At 50.0% G+C, this 15,085-nt stretch overlaps 1 protein-coding gene and 1 long non-coding RNA gene across 7 annotated transcripts in view; one reads left to right on the forward strand and one right to left on the reverse strand.

The window, feature by feature from the left end:
- snx21 (sorting nexin family member 21) overlaps positions 1 to 3,061 on the reverse strand; it is a 55,887-nt gene extending 52,826 nt beyond the window's left edge. For 2 of the 6 annotated variants that reach the window (XM_072514626.1, XM_072514619.1), the window contains exon 1: positions 2,934 to 3,061. In XM_072514626.1, coding sequence (XP_072370727.1) covers positions 2,934 to 3,047 — 114 coding nt within the window. In that variant the 5' untranslated portion in view covers positions 3,048 to 3,061. Of the gene's footprint in view, positions 1 to 1,461; positions 2,086 to 2,127; positions 2,585 to 2,933 lie in introns of those variants that run through there. The other 4 variants (XM_072514620.1, XM_072514625.1, XM_072514624.1 and 1 more) reach the window with 4 other exon arrangements.
- Positions 2,907 to 14,792, forward strand: LOC140428302 (uncharacterized). The gene is made up of 3 exons (XR_011948747.1): positions 2,907 to 3,055; positions 5,482 to 5,710; positions 12,809 to 14,792. It is a non-coding gene; the product is annotated as an uncharacterized lncRNA (long non-coding RNA).
- Positions 14,793 to 15,085: the final 293 nt, after the last annotated feature.

The raw sequence follows: 15,085 nt of genomic DNA on the forward strand, positions 1-15,085 counted from the left end.
TGAGAGGGAGAGCTGGCTGGTGGTGATTTTAACCTGAGGATCACCACACCTCAGACAGGGGGCAAGGTTGAGAAGCTGGGCCTTCCATGAATAACCTCAGCCAGTAAGGGAATTGGACCTACAATGTTGGCCTCGCTCTGTATCGCAAACCAGGTGTCCAGCCAACTGAGCTAACCGGCACATACAATACTACCTTTGGGGCACAGCTGCATATCATAAAACCCTGGAATGTGCGAGAGGAATCACAGTAATATACAGTACAAGTGACATTCATGCCACTCAAGTGCCATGCAATGACCATCTCCTACAAGACAGGATTTAACAATCACCCCTTGACATTCAATGGCATTACCATCACTGAATCCCCCACAATCAGATACCATTGATCAGAAACTGAACTGGACCAGCCATATTAATATTGTGGTTACCAGAGCGGGTCAAATACTAGGAATACTGCAGCGAGTAACTCACTTCCTGATCCCCCAAAGACTGTCCACCATCTACAAGGCACAAGTCAAGAGTGTAATGGAATACGCTCCACTTGCCTGGTTGAGTGCAGCTCCAACAACACTCAAGGCGCTCAACACCATCCAGGACGAAGCAACCCGCCTGAATGCTCCCCCTTCCACAAACATTCAGTCCCTCCACCACCGACATAAAGTGGCAGCCGTGTGTATAATCTACCAGATGCACTGCAGTAACTCACCAACGTTCCTTAGGCAGCACCTTCCAAACACACGGCCACTACCATCTAGAAGGACAAGAGCAGCAGATACCTGGGACCCCACGACATGGAGATTCCCCTCCAAGTTCTCACCACCCCAACTTGGAAAACTCTGCCATTCCTTCACTGTCGCTGGGTCAAAATCCTGGAATTTTCTCCCTAACAGCACATGTGGGTGCACCTATACCATAGAGAATGCAACAGTTCAAGAAGGCAACTCGCCACCAGCTTCTGTAGGGCAACTCGGAATGGGCAATAAATGCTGGTATAACCAGTGATGCCCACATCCCTCAAATATGGGGGTCACTAACAATAACCTATTGTACTAGCTTGGGGGGGGGGGGGGGGAGGAAGAAATCACAGTAACACATTGTCACCCTGCTACCCTGGGATGGAGTTGTGCGGGGTGCTCAGAATCATAGTAAAATATCCTTCAGCACCACCTTCCAAACCTGCAACCTCTACCACTGAGAAAGACAAGGGCACAGGAAGAAGTCTGACAACACCAAGTTAAAGTCCAACAGGTTTGTTTCAAATCACTAGCTTTCGGAACACTACTCCTTCCTCATCTGAGGAAGGAACTGCGCTCCGAAAGCTAGTGATTCGAAACAAACCTGTGGGACTTTAACCTGGTGTTGTCAGACTTCTTACTGTGCTCACCCCAGTCCAACGGCATCTCCATATCAAAGACAAGGGCAGCAGATGTGTGGGAACAGGACTGCCTCCAAGTTACTCACCATCCTGACTTGGAACCATATCGCTTTGCCTTCACTGTCGCTGGGTCAAAATCCTGGAACTTCCTCCCTGACAGCACTGTGGGTGCAACTCCACTTCACAGCCTGCAGCGTTCTACATTACCTTCGCAAGAGCAATTAGGGATGGGCAATAAATGCTGACCTAGCCAGCACACCCACAGCCTGTGAATGTTTTTAAAACCGCACTGCACTTGATGGGCGGGGAGGAGGTTCTACAGTAGCATAACACTACCCTGGGGACATGCACATCAAATCAGGTAGCCTGGTGATCAATCAGGGCTGAGAACCATTTCCGTGTCCAATGTCAATGGACACTGGCCCGGTTGAGATCAGCCCTTCCCTCACCGACGCATTCGGAGAACCAAATCCTCGGTCATGGAGCCGCGAAATCTTACTTTCAAAAATAAAAACACGACTTTGAGGGGCGGAGAGGAGCTGCCAGAAAGCCTGTTGATATTTGTCATTCACAGGTGTGAGTACAAGTGAGCCAAATCCCCAGGCTAACAGATTGGAACAGTAAACATGACACAAACTCCTCTCTCCAACCGACCCCCCACACACACACACCCACACACATTCCGTCAAGACGCTGCTGTGTCCTTTGACCTGAAGTTGTAAATAAACAATCAGTGCGCCGGGTTTACTGACATGGCGTTGGCTCTCCACATACATGACAGGTTGCCCAACATCCATGAGAATAGTGAGGCCCTCGGACGGTAAGGGTTGGAGGAGCCTGAGTTTGGTGAAGCCGAGCCCAACCTGGAGCTCCTGCGGGGGAATCACCGCTGCTGCGGCTCGACGGCGCCTTTCCCAGGTTCCCGGGCCCGCTCGCACTGCACAAAACTACAAAGCGGTTCAGTGTTCAGTGTCAGCTCCGCCAAAAATCAGCAGAGATTTGCAGAGGGGGAGCGAGAGAGAGCAACTAATCCTTCCCACTGGCCAGCGAAAACATTTGAAAGTGGCGGCAAGTAACTTTTGGCTGGTCTGGCGGCGCTGGGCAGACACGGCAGGGTGTTTTCCAACACAACTTTCGGCGGGTGTTGCTGTGACTCTCGGTCCCCGGGACGGGGCTGTTCCCTCTTCCCGCTGCTCTCTCTTACTCACTCTCCTCTCCTCTCTCTCTCTCTCTCTCCCTCCCCTTGCGCTGACACCCACTCACCCCCGGGTGGCAGGGCAGGAATGGAACTGAGTACAACCCACCCAGAAAAGGGGGGAAAGACGGGAGGACTGGAAAACAGGAGCGAGAGAGAGAGCTCACCGGGGAAGATAATTTAACGTGGAGGAAAAATCAATCCGCAATTGTAATCAAACAGTGATGGAAATCGGGGTGAAGTGCAAGTGTCTAGTGCAGAGCGAGTTTATTAACAATAAACTGGGGGGGGGGGGCTGTAGATTATATACCACTCGTTCCAATATGAAGAAGCAAAAAATAGTTCAAATGGTGTTCCTTTTACCTTGTGTCTGAAGTTCGCTGACAGATCCGCCCGAGCGTTGTGTGGACCAGCCCCGCAGTTTGTGTGGGCTGGTAAAGTCTGGTGCCAACTCGGATTATTAATGGTGAAATGCATGTATACAAGTAAGGATGCCGTTTAATGGACGTGCTCTGTGACTGGGCTTGCTCTTGACACGTTTGCGGGAATTTTTCTTCGACTCTCGATGGTGGGAAAGGAAGGAAGGAAAGGATTTGGAAATTAGCTTTCCCAAACCAATCAGAACTACTAAAACGTTTCAAATAACTGTAGAATAATATGGCAATTGGAATAAAACAAACAGAAGGATAAGCAGAGCCTGACTAGCAAAATCTCTGAAGCACAGATTCCAAGCTGTGGATATGTGTTAGTCCTTCGTGCCGTGGCATTATTTTATCCGGTAGTACAGTGGGTAACACTGTTGCTTCACAGCCCCAGGATCCCAGGTTCGATTCTTGGCTTGGATTACTGTCTGTGCGGAGTTTCCATGTTCTCCCTGTGTCTGCGTGGGTTTCCTCCAGGTGCTCCGGTTTCACCCACAAGTCCCGAAAGACGTGCTGTTAGGTCATTTGGACATTCTGAATTCTCTCTCTGTGTACCCGAACAGGCACTGGAATGTGGCGACTAGGGGCTTTTCACAGTAACTTCATTGCAGTGTTAATGTAAGCCTACTTGTGACAATAAAGATTATTATTATTACCCTGCTCAATAGTAAGAAGGGTAAACTTGATGAATCATTTTTCGCTGATCAAAATGCAGGTCTTCAGGAACATCCTTTGTGTCCATGTTCTTTAAAATGATCCAATAAGTGTTCTTTTGAAATAAAAAGTGGACTTTGATGATTGCCCTGAATTAGAGTATTGCAGTGTGCCCGCGCTTGATCCTCCTCGCATTGTGGCTGATATGGAGGCTTGGGAACGGGTGGGAGGAGGGGTGCTAAAATAATGCCCAGTATAAACGATATTAGTTATCAAGATAGGCTAACAGAATTGGGATCACACTTTACCAAGTGTAGATTTATGGATGATCTGAATGAGCTGCACAAAATGATGCCACAAATAGGTTGTGTTCCAATTGGCAGTCTGTTCAATTTAAACAGATTAGAGAGAACCAGGGATCCTAATTCTAAGTTGTGCAAGACCAGATCTAGGTTAAATGTCAAGAGGTTCTTCTTACCCCCGGAGAATAATGGGATTCTTGTACAGATTGTCTTCTTGTGTGTGGACCTTGATTCACTAGATTCCTTCAAGTGGGAGCTGGAATCTTTGTTGCATGGGGATAAGTAAGTATAAGTATTCCATAATAACAATTATCAGGGCCTGAGGCTTCCTGGACTACTTTGGATCCTCAATCGTGGTCGAGAAGGAAGTTTCTTAACCAATATTTGGCCCAAGCATTTTATCTATTTTTTCCACTACTCCAAGGAGTTCATTTGTTTGAGGGTGAAGTAGGGATTATATTTGTAGTAATGCACAAGGCGCGAGAGGCTACCACAGCAGAAAATCTACAGTGTTATTTTGATCTTTAGGGAGACCATTAACTTTTTTTAAATGAAAATTTAACTCCCAGTTATTAATTGAAAGAATTATGCCAAGATGTTTCAGGTTTTAAAGGGGGGAAATTACATGAATTAAATAAGGCGCTATTAACTTAACATTGTATTTCATCAAACCGTATTCTTTAAGCTTTGAAATCTCAATGGGTCACTCCATGTTCTATTTATATTTCCACCCACTGGTTCCCCTATACTTTCTTGAGGGTCTTGAGGGTTTCTTCACTTATCCTGTGAACAAACTAAGGTGTACCATAGTTTTCTGGAATTCACTTTGATTCTCATCAAAGTTCCTGCTATTCTCTGAGGTCTGAGATTTATTGGGAAGGAGGTGACCTGCCAAATCTTCTCAATCACCTCATGATTGTGGATACCCCAGATCAAGCATGAGTTTCGCTGCCTCCAAATTTGTAGTTACACCGGGCAACTATATTTTCTGTCTATTTCCACACTGTTCCTGCTCCAAGCATAAAACTGCCTGCTTCTATGAGAAAACAGGCCCATAAAATTCAACCAAAAATTCAAAATTCCTGCCTGCAATCTATCCCTTGGTAATGAGGCATACCTGGGATGCACAGGTAGCAATTCAAGCAAATGATCCACAATTCCCAAACCTGTCCTTTGTTAGAAAAGTATACAGATATGTGAAGACCTTCCTTTGTTTACCAGTTGCTTTGCAACCTTAACTTATACCACTAAAGGGGCAAATGGCAATCTTACCACACCCCTTGGTTCTATTTTGCAACTAGTGGAGAACCATCTATTGTTTATTGTTTCACACCTCTAACTTTAACCCCTTTGAGTCCACATGGGCCATTCTTTGAATGGAAACTGAGCAGAGGGCGATGGAGGTAGCTGGAGAAGAGAGGGGTACCTCCCAGGTGGAGATCAGAATGGGATAACCAAGTGAGCTACTAATGCAAGGCGATGGCCCTAGATCAAGTGAGTCCACCATTATGTGTCTTGTATTTTGCCTTGCAGGATCACCATCAGAAGAAACGGCCACATCTGGCTTCCACCGCCCAGCCACAGCCCCAGTACACCTCTGATGGCCAGTCCAGGGACAACACTGGCTTCCCGGCACTGCTTTAACCTACACCCTCCGCCATCGCAGAGACTATCACCTCAGTGCGACATTTTAGTGAAGATGACAATATTGAACTCTTTACCCGTCAGTCTGGCCTCAATAAAACTCAAGATGGATTTGTAGGTATAGTATTATTTATTTTAACCAACTTGCAAGGCAGGCTTGCTCCACAGAGATTCAGAACACAGAAGCTGTCTCCAGGAACCACAGAACCGAGTGAGGTCGGAGACAAAGAAATCTCTGCAAATACATTCAAATGGCATCAAGTTTCACATACAAGATTCCCATAGGTCATCCTATACACCTCCTGACCTGGCCATATATCCTGATTGGCTCACTTCGCATTCCTTAACCCTGGGCCTCTTGTTACCCAGCATCCTTTTCCCCATCCTCCTTGCCATGCTTTCTGAATTCCTTTGTCCTTTGTGAACTCACTATTATCTACATTCCTGTAACTAATATTTGAACTAACTATTTTATATCACATTTGTTTGTTCAATTCCTCATTCCCCCCTTTTATCATTTCATGATAACCTATCTGTCCAACCCGTAGCTACGGCCCCTCAGCTAAGAAGATTTGTCGCTGCATTTCCAATTCCTGTTGCAGCACACCGTCATCCGCTGCACCCTCGTGGATCCAAACAGCCAAGATTCTAGGGGCGTCTATCTGTTCCAGTGCACCCTGCATTTTACCCAAGTTTCCGTCAGTCCTAAATGAATTAAGTATATCTCCTGATAACCTACATTCTAGTTGTACTCCCCTTCTCACACGCTCCATCCTCTCTCTAGTCCCGCTCTCTCTCTCACAACCTCTTCCTACCCTCTCCTCACGGTCTGAATTTACCGTTATTGCACCAATCTTAACACACCCAAAATCAAATTTACATCTACTCCAAAAACAAGGCAATGTCCCTGCAATGTTCCCTTCCTATCGCCGGGACCGGTGCAATTGCTTCATGAATCCTGCATTGTCCGTTAACCTAATGACCGTCCATGAGTCGATACCATGTCCTCGTATATGGGGACGTCACCTCTGCATAAGTGAAATGTGCTTGTAGTTTGGTTGGGGTTACAGATGTAGATGATATTTTCCCTTTTCCATTTCCGTCGCCTATGTCACTCCAAGCGAGGCGAAGCCTAAGATTACACAGGTGGTGCATAGCCACCCCATCATGCTCCACACCTGTAAAACAGCGCTGGGGAAGGAGGCAGGTTAATCTGTCCAATAAAATGAGGCCCATTATCAGAACTTAACTGAGCTGCTATGCCATACCGGGAGTCGGAAATGCCTCAACCCATCTGCTGAACACATCCACAATGACCAAAACATATTTATAACATTGACACCTTTCCAATTCAATGTAATCCATTTAGCGCGTCTCAAAGGGACCACTGGGCAACAGGGTTTGCCCCATACCACAAGGGATACCTTTGCCGGTGTTATATTGCTGACAAATCAAACACCGATTACTGATACTCGGGCCTGCCCCTGCATGTTAGGGTGCCACCAAGTGTCCAGCAACAAATCACTAGTCCCCCGAGCCCCACAATGAGTTGCAAAGTGTACACATTCGATGACCCATAAAGCCAGTACCTCAGACATACAAGTCTGATGTGCTGGCGTGGTCCATAAAGAGGAAACAGAATCATATGTACAACCTAACCATTTCCACATTTGTTTATCACTCTCAGGAGCGTCCTCCTGTAACCTTATGATGTCTTGGATGGTTGGCATTGGCTTGTCAGAGGCAGACCTATTTATTGCAGAACGTTTAGTCTGACTTAACATTTGAGGCACCATCACTTGCTGAATTTGCACAGCTGTCCGCGCTGCACAATCTGCTCATTCATTACCAACGTCAACTGGGGTCTTACCGTTTGTATGGGCAGCGCATTTAATGATGGAAATCTGCGCGGGTATAAGGAGGGCCTGCAGTAGGTCATTAACTAAACCCCGGTGGGATATTTCCGTGCCGGCCGAGGTAAGGAATCCCCTATTCTTCCAGAGCTGTGGGTTGACATATCCCAAAACATCACGTCCGAGGTGATGCTGAAGTCGAGTGTTAATCATTTCAGGGCCTCAAAATATTTTATGGAAGTGCCGTCTGGCATGACTTGAAGTGCGTACTCTGTTGGGTCTGAATGATCACTGGACACTGGGCAGCATGGTGGTTAGCACAATTACTTCACAGGGCCAGGGTCCCAGGTTCGATTCCCCGCTGGGTCACTGTCTGTGCGGAGTCTGCACGTTCTTCTCGTGTCTGTGTGGGTTTCCTCTGGGTGCTCCGGTTTCCTCCCACAGTCCAAAGATGTGCAGGTTAGGTGGATTGGCCAAGCTAAATTGCCCTTAGTGTCCAAAATTGCCCTTAGTTCTGGGTGTGGTTACTGGGTTATGGGGATAGGATGGAGGTGTGGACTTGGGTAGGGTGCTCTTTCCAAGAGCCAGTGCAGAATCGATGGGCCGCATGGCCTCCTTTTGCACTGTTAATTCTATGTAATTCTATGATCCACTGCCCTCCTTACCATAGGCCCCAGATCCTTGGCATGGTACTGGTCGTGGACCTGACGTGTAACATGAGGGCCTACAGAAGCTGACTGTGGCCATAAATGTGGTGGTATTGTAACAAAATTGGCTGTACCTTCTTTTCCCGTGACTGTGGCTGTTATCTTGACTGGCCATTCGGTCCCAATTAATGGCCGGTATTTGTCCTCCAACTCATCAGGTGAGGGAGCGGACAGTTGGAGGGCTGCCTGACCACAGGAACCAGCTGTAGTCCAGACAGGTATCGTGCTTCTGGAAAGAGTGATCCCATCACTGGTGGAGATGCAGACACAGAACCGGTACCTACAGAAGGGGGTGTCAGCAATCTTTCAGCACCTGCAAATGCAGTTGAAGGAGTCCAACCGCCTCCAGGTGCAGGAGACAGTGCCAACAATGCGTGGCACCTAGGCAAACACTGAACGGGTTGCAACCGCGGTGAAAACCTTAGCTGAAAAAAATCACAGCCAAGGATCAAGACGTCCAAGTGTTGGGGCCCACTGTGCAGTAGATGGCTGAAGCACAGGACAGAGGAGCATAGTCACAGGCAGACATGTACCAGGCTTACATGGCCATTGCTGGGGATTTCCAGAGCTAGGCCCAGTCATAAAGAGTCATGGCTGAGAGCATCAAGAGCATTGGCCGGGCACTGACTGAACTGGGCCAGGCACAGGTAGTCCTGCCATGGGGCCAGAGGGACATGACCAAGGCAGTGAGTCACATTTCTCGCTCGCTGAGGGACATGTCCCAGTGCTCCATGGCTGAGGGCATCGAGACCCTGGTTGAGACCAGAGTGGGCCTCCTGGACTGTCAGTGCCAGGTGACGGTGGAACCTCCAGACCTCACTCCAGCCTCACCTCCATCCCATGGAGTAGCCTGGGGCCATCGTGCACCTTTGTGCCGGTGCCTCTTACAGGGGAGGCGCTGGAACACCTCAGCGCTTCTGAATCCCCCTCACGTTACACTGGCACATCTGATGGGCAGCAGGCAGAACAGGGTGACACTTCGTAACCTTTAACCAAAAGTCGTCCGGACCATCCAGGTCCAGGCCACCAAAGGCACCACAGGACAGGATATGCTGCAGGTTGTCTCTATGTCTGATGTGCTGTCTGGGCTTCACCCCTCAAAGGAGTGGTAGGCCACATAAGATAAAAAGGTTAGACACCAGTTAAGTTGTTGAGTTAAGCACATAGGTTAGAGAATGGAGTCAAGGTGCAATACTGTAAGTAGTCACTGTTAAACACATTTGCACCAAAATTATAACCCGCCTCAATTCTCTGTCTAAAGGGTGGGAGGGATGAACTGGGTGGAGAGGGTGCATGGGCGGGGGTGCTGGAGGATGGACAGGACAGGGCCCCCAGGACAATTGGATGGTCCACCTGGGGTGACTCTCAGAGATGGCAGGGGATGGGGGTCAGAGGTGTGAGGCCGCCTTGTAGGACAGTTTATCCAGTGAGTGACCCATCACCGCTCACCATCTCCATAACCCCCACCCCCACCCCCTCCCAACGCTCCCTCCCCGCCAATATATATGGGCCTATGAGATGGAATCCAGACAGGTGTTATTAGCCATGACTTCAGCGGGTAAGCCTTGTCAGCCAACAGCCAAGCCATCACCTGAGGGAATGCCTCGAAGGTGGCGGGAACTGACGATGGCATCAGGATGCACGAGTCGTAGGTGCTTCCTGGGTATTGAGTGCAGACATGGATGATGGTTGAACACTAATTGCACATTGAGGGAGTGGAACCCCTTCCTATTTATGAAGGGCACCCCATGATGAGCCGGTGCCCATCATGGGGTGCCCGTAGGGGGACATGTGTCCCATCTATCATAGAACATAGAACATACAGTGCAGAAGGAGGCCATTCAGCCCATCGAGTCTGCACCCACCCGCTTAAGCCCTCACTTCCACCCTATCCCCGTAACCCAAAACCCCCTCCTAATCTTTTTGGTCACTAAGGGCAATTTATCATGGCCAATCCACCTAACCTGCACGTCTTTAGACCTTGGGAGGAAACCGGAGCACCCGGAGGAAACCCATGCAGACACAGGGAGAACATGCAGACTCCACACAGACAGTGACCCAGCGGGGAATCGAACCTGGGACCCTAGCGCTGTGAAGCCACGGTGCTATCCACTTGTGCTACCGAGCTGCCCTCACTTCTTGGACCTGGAGCATGCCAGCAATGCTGGTGAGTCCTGTTGCCTGGACATCCTGGTGAGCTTGGTCCGGGCTGGCAGTGATATAGTCCGCTGCCCGGTCAAATGGGGCATCCATGACAGATATTCCAGCCAGGACCCCGCTTGGCCCCTGGAAAGACCCCGAGGCAAAGTGGTTCAGGGCGACCGTCAACTTGACGGCCACAGGAAGTGGATATCCTCCTCCATACCCCTGCAGGACCAGATGCGCCACCATCTGGCACAGATGGCACACAGTCTCCCTGGTTAGCCTGACAGCTATCTAACAGCACGCACGGTCCAGCAGGTGCTCGAATGACAGATGTGGATGTACAAACAGCAACTCCTCCTCGGTCTGTTGGATGGCCGCCTCTCCAGCTCTCTTGGGGTAGGCTCTTCCTGTGCAGGGTCCTCCCAGAGCAGGCCTGTGCCTCTAGCCTCTTTGCATCCGCGAACACGGCTGCGGCAAAGTAAATGGCTAGCATTCTGTGTTGAACTCTGAAATTCATTCACTGCGGGGGGGGCGGGGGGGGGGGGGGGGGGGAAGAGAAGACATATTAGCAAGATGAGTATTCCTTTGCCCATCAAAATCCAACATGTCCGCCCTAAACCAGCCCCCACTTCTCAGCCGTTTCCCCCCAATATATGGCCGTCCACACTGCACACCTGTGCAGCATAGATACCGGTGGCTGCTGCAACCAGTCACTGCAATGGCCTCTGTGGCCCTTATCCTGTCTTCCTAGTGGGGTCTACTGTGGGTGTCCTCATTGGGTGGACTGTGTGTTATCCCAACAGCAGGTTCGCACCTGGTTGTGTGGTGGAGGGGGTCATGGTGCCCCACCAATCGCTTCCATGTTTAGAGGCTTGTGTGTGTGCCAGTCATAAAGATGGGGGTGAGGCAGGGAGGTGTGCGTCTGTTGAGAGTTTAACTACTGTGTGATGTGGGTCCTGGGTGTGACACAGGTTATGACAACCTGACCGGGGGCAGGATGGATGGGAGCAGGAGCGTAATGGACAGGCAGGGCTTGGAGAAAGCTGGTGGTCCAGTGGAGTGGGCTAGCTGATAGTGTGACTGGTGAGGCCTCTGCCCTGAGAAGGGAAGTGTGCCAGGGAGAGTGTTAAAGGCCACGGTACGTGGCCATGTCCCTTTATTTATGGTGAGCTCAGCTATCCCCATGCAGTGTGGCAACACTTCTGTTAGTGAACTGAGGAGTGCTGGTGATGGCCGTGGTCCTCACTATTGCCATCAGCGAGGGACCGGAGCATTGCGAATGGTTTGGCACTGGGCGTGAACCTCAATTTCGGCCGAATGCTCAATTCTCTGCCCAGTCGCGGCTAGCGTTTCTGGTGTTGAGGGGCAGAGAATTTAGCCCAGTATCAGCAGTCAGAGCAATTGTGCTACTGGGTGTTGGTTAATGGGCAAATATATACCAATTTGACACTGCCCTTCTTCAAATAGTGCAGTGGAATCTTTTGCATCCGCCCAAGAGGACAGCTTTTATCTTGATCTGAAAGACAGTGGGCACGATTTAACAGGAACATTTCTAAGTGTTATTTGGCGAGTGTTTCTCAATGGCAGCATTGGCAAGATCATGGCCCATGGTTAACAGTGAGTACCAAAAATGAACCCCACGTGCCTCTCGTCATTGCTGGCTGTCTCACCACCTGATTCGCCAGACTCGCGCCTCAGTATCTCATCACTAACAAGGGATTGCTGCTTTGAAAGGCTCCCTCATCACTCACTCCAGTCAACACACAAGCATAGCAGGGCGTAAACCTGCTCCTCATTTTGGGTATGCCAACCTGGTCAGGCTTCTTGATGTTGTGGATGCGAGGCGGGACATCCTGCACCCCCGAGGGGGTCAGAGGGCCAGCGGCAGGGTAATCAATACTGTCTGGGAGTCAGTGGCAGTGGCTGTCAGTGCAGGCAGCATGACCAGGAGGACCATCATCCAATACAGGAAGAAGACAAATGAGCTGCATGGATAAGTTATCACCTCACTCCTCGCATCAGTTCTGCCTGGCATCCCTCAAAATCTCAATCCCCAGCCTTTCCCATCCAAATCACTGGCTGACACCTTGCACCCTCCACACATTTGATCTTTGTGCTTGCTTCTCAGTACCCCCTGGCACCCACTAGCACAGCTCCTTCATGTCCACTTGTGGTGCCCACACATACCATCTGCTATAGAGCCTCTGATCCATCAAGCACGCAACTTTCTAAGCCCTCTCTTTGTCCCCACAGGAGGAGATATCCCATAATGAGTGGGAAAGGGCCAAGACAAGGGGGGGATTACCAGAGATCCAAGTCCTCACCCCCTACGCGAAACGGGCTCTGAAGATTGCGAGGTTGACTGGAGAGAGCTGTCATTGACAGCAAGGTTGGCATCGCAGTGGTGAGGATCCACTGCTCCTTCACCCAGATAACCTGCCTTAAGTGAGTTGTTCGTGTCAGACAAAATGATTCTTCCCTCTCACTGAGCACATCTCCGTTCTTTCGCAGGATCTCCATCTGATGGGGCTGGACCATCTGGAGTCATTCCCCTACCCACCACCCAAGAGACCACCTCAGAGGAGAGCTCCGAGGAGACCACCGGCTATGTGTCACAGCTATCACCCCCACCTTCCACCAGCACAGAGACACACACCTTGCTGGGCAACATTCGTGGACAGGCTGCTGGGGCACAATCTGGTGAGCACCACTCAGTTGCTGATGCACACCAGGCAGAGGAAGGAATATCCAACGGAGTCAACAGTCGGAGGTGTGCTGGATCCCAGAGCTCCCTGAGCCCCTGTCAGATGCCGAGCATCTGGACAAGGTTATCCCAGAAAAGATGCAGATGCTTGGACACGGCCATGAGATGAAGGAAGGGATGTTAACGAGATTGCATAGATGATTGGAGGAGTCCCAAAGGCTATGAGCGCAGGAGTTGATGCCGACAATGCGTGGCACTGAGGCTAGCACTGCTAGGGTGGCGACCGCAGTGAAAAGCCTGGAGCATGATGTCAGTGTTTTGAGTGGTGGTGTCCAACGTATGGCTCAGTCTGTGATGGCCATGGCTGCGGGCCTCGACATCATGTCCCAGTCGCTACGGGAGGTGTTCCAGATGCAGGTGGATATTGCTGAGGCAATCCAGAGCATGACCCAGTCACTGATGAAAGTATCCCAGATGCGAGTGAGCATTGCCGGGGCTCTGCAGAACGTGGCCCAGTCACTGAGGAGCACAGCTGAGGGCGTCAACACCATGGTGCAGACAATGGGAAGATGCCAGGACTGGCAGAGCCAGAAGACACAGACACCTCTGGAGCTCACTACAGCTGCCCCTCCATCCCAGGGAGACACCCAGGGCTCTATGAGCATCGTCAGGGAGGACAAAGTACTGCAGGTCAACCTGGGGCCTGCCAACAAGGCGGCTACGGCAGTCTCCAGTTCTTCAGAATCCCCCCCTCCTGACAGCAGCACATCTCAAGGACAGCAGGCAGAACAGGGTGGTTCAGCGATGCTGTGGGGCCCTTCGGTTCCAGGCCCTCCAGAGGTCCTCCACTAAGGCTACAGGACGTGAATAGCAGCAGGCTGCCTGCATCATTCATGTGCATCCTGGGGACACACTTAGATGTAGCAGTTGACCACCTAAGATCAAGAAGATTGAGGTTCACTGATTGGGGGGTCACAATCTGTTGCTAGAGGGAATGTCCAATGTTCACTATTAAAACATGTCACACCTGATACATGTGAAACCTCTGTCATGTTAATCTTCACAGCAAGCCTACCAGCATCCTCACCCCATTGCCCTCTGCTCCCCCCAACCCCTGCTCCTTGGGCATAGCGGTCCAGGATCCAACGGCCCCGATGTGGACCCTTTTCAGAGGATGGGTGTGAGCACACTGCCAGCAGAAAGACAGGAGTCAGACTTTGGCATAAACTGAGGTGTTGCTCTGTTTATCTGGTTATAACTATGGCGGTCAATATGGTCACCTTCCTTACTCCTAATTATGTTTCTACTTTCAGAGTCACCAGATATCTCTCCGTACCGCCACAAGGTTCAACCCGAATACTGATCAAAGAGCCAATACACCAGTTAGTTAGTTCAAAGTCAATACTATTTATTTACACACACAGTAAGATCTACTCATGCACAATAGTACTACAAACTAAACTATCTCTAACGCTAACACCTATACTTAACTTCGGGTGCCCACTTAGTCAGAGGAACAATGGCCGTTGTTCGGATCTGAGGCTGTTGGGTTCGAAGAGATACAGGAGAACAGCTAAAGTCGTCGCCTGGTAGCGAGCGTTGACCTTGAACTTACTTGCTCCTGGTGGTGCTGGTGGATGGGTCTCTGCCTGAGAGCCAAATCCAAGAGAACGAATCTCTCGTGCGGGTTCCTGCTTATACTTGGAGGGGCTTTGCGCGCTTTTAGGCGGGCCTTAAACTTGGTCCCAATTAATTGGGCCGCTTCGCGATCATTGTTATCGATCTTAACCAATAAAGGGGTGAGTGCCCTGATGGCTGACGTGTCTTAGGTGGCCATTGGCCTTGCTGTAACAGTATCAACTACCTGAGTGTTAGTGCTTTGTTCCTCGGAGATGGGACATCAATATGCTAATTGACCCAGAGTTTCAATTCCGTCTGGTAACTGCTTCCCAAATATACATTCAGGCACTGTGCCTGCTTGTTGTCTAGCATTGTTCACATTTCCCTATGTTCTTTGTGAGTGTCCATTTTGTATTCTGGAAGTGGCCATCCCAGATGGCTACACTCCCTCCTTGTGATCATCA

The sequence above is a fragment of the Scyliorhinus torazame genome, chromosome 8 (assembly GCF_047496885.1).
Source record: "Scyliorhinus torazame isolate Kashiwa2021f chromosome 8, sScyTor2.1, whole genome shotgun sequence".
Classification (NCBI taxonomy): Eukaryota; Metazoa; Chordata; class Chondrichthyes; order Carcharhiniformes; family Scyliorhinidae; genus Scyliorhinus; species Scyliorhinus torazame.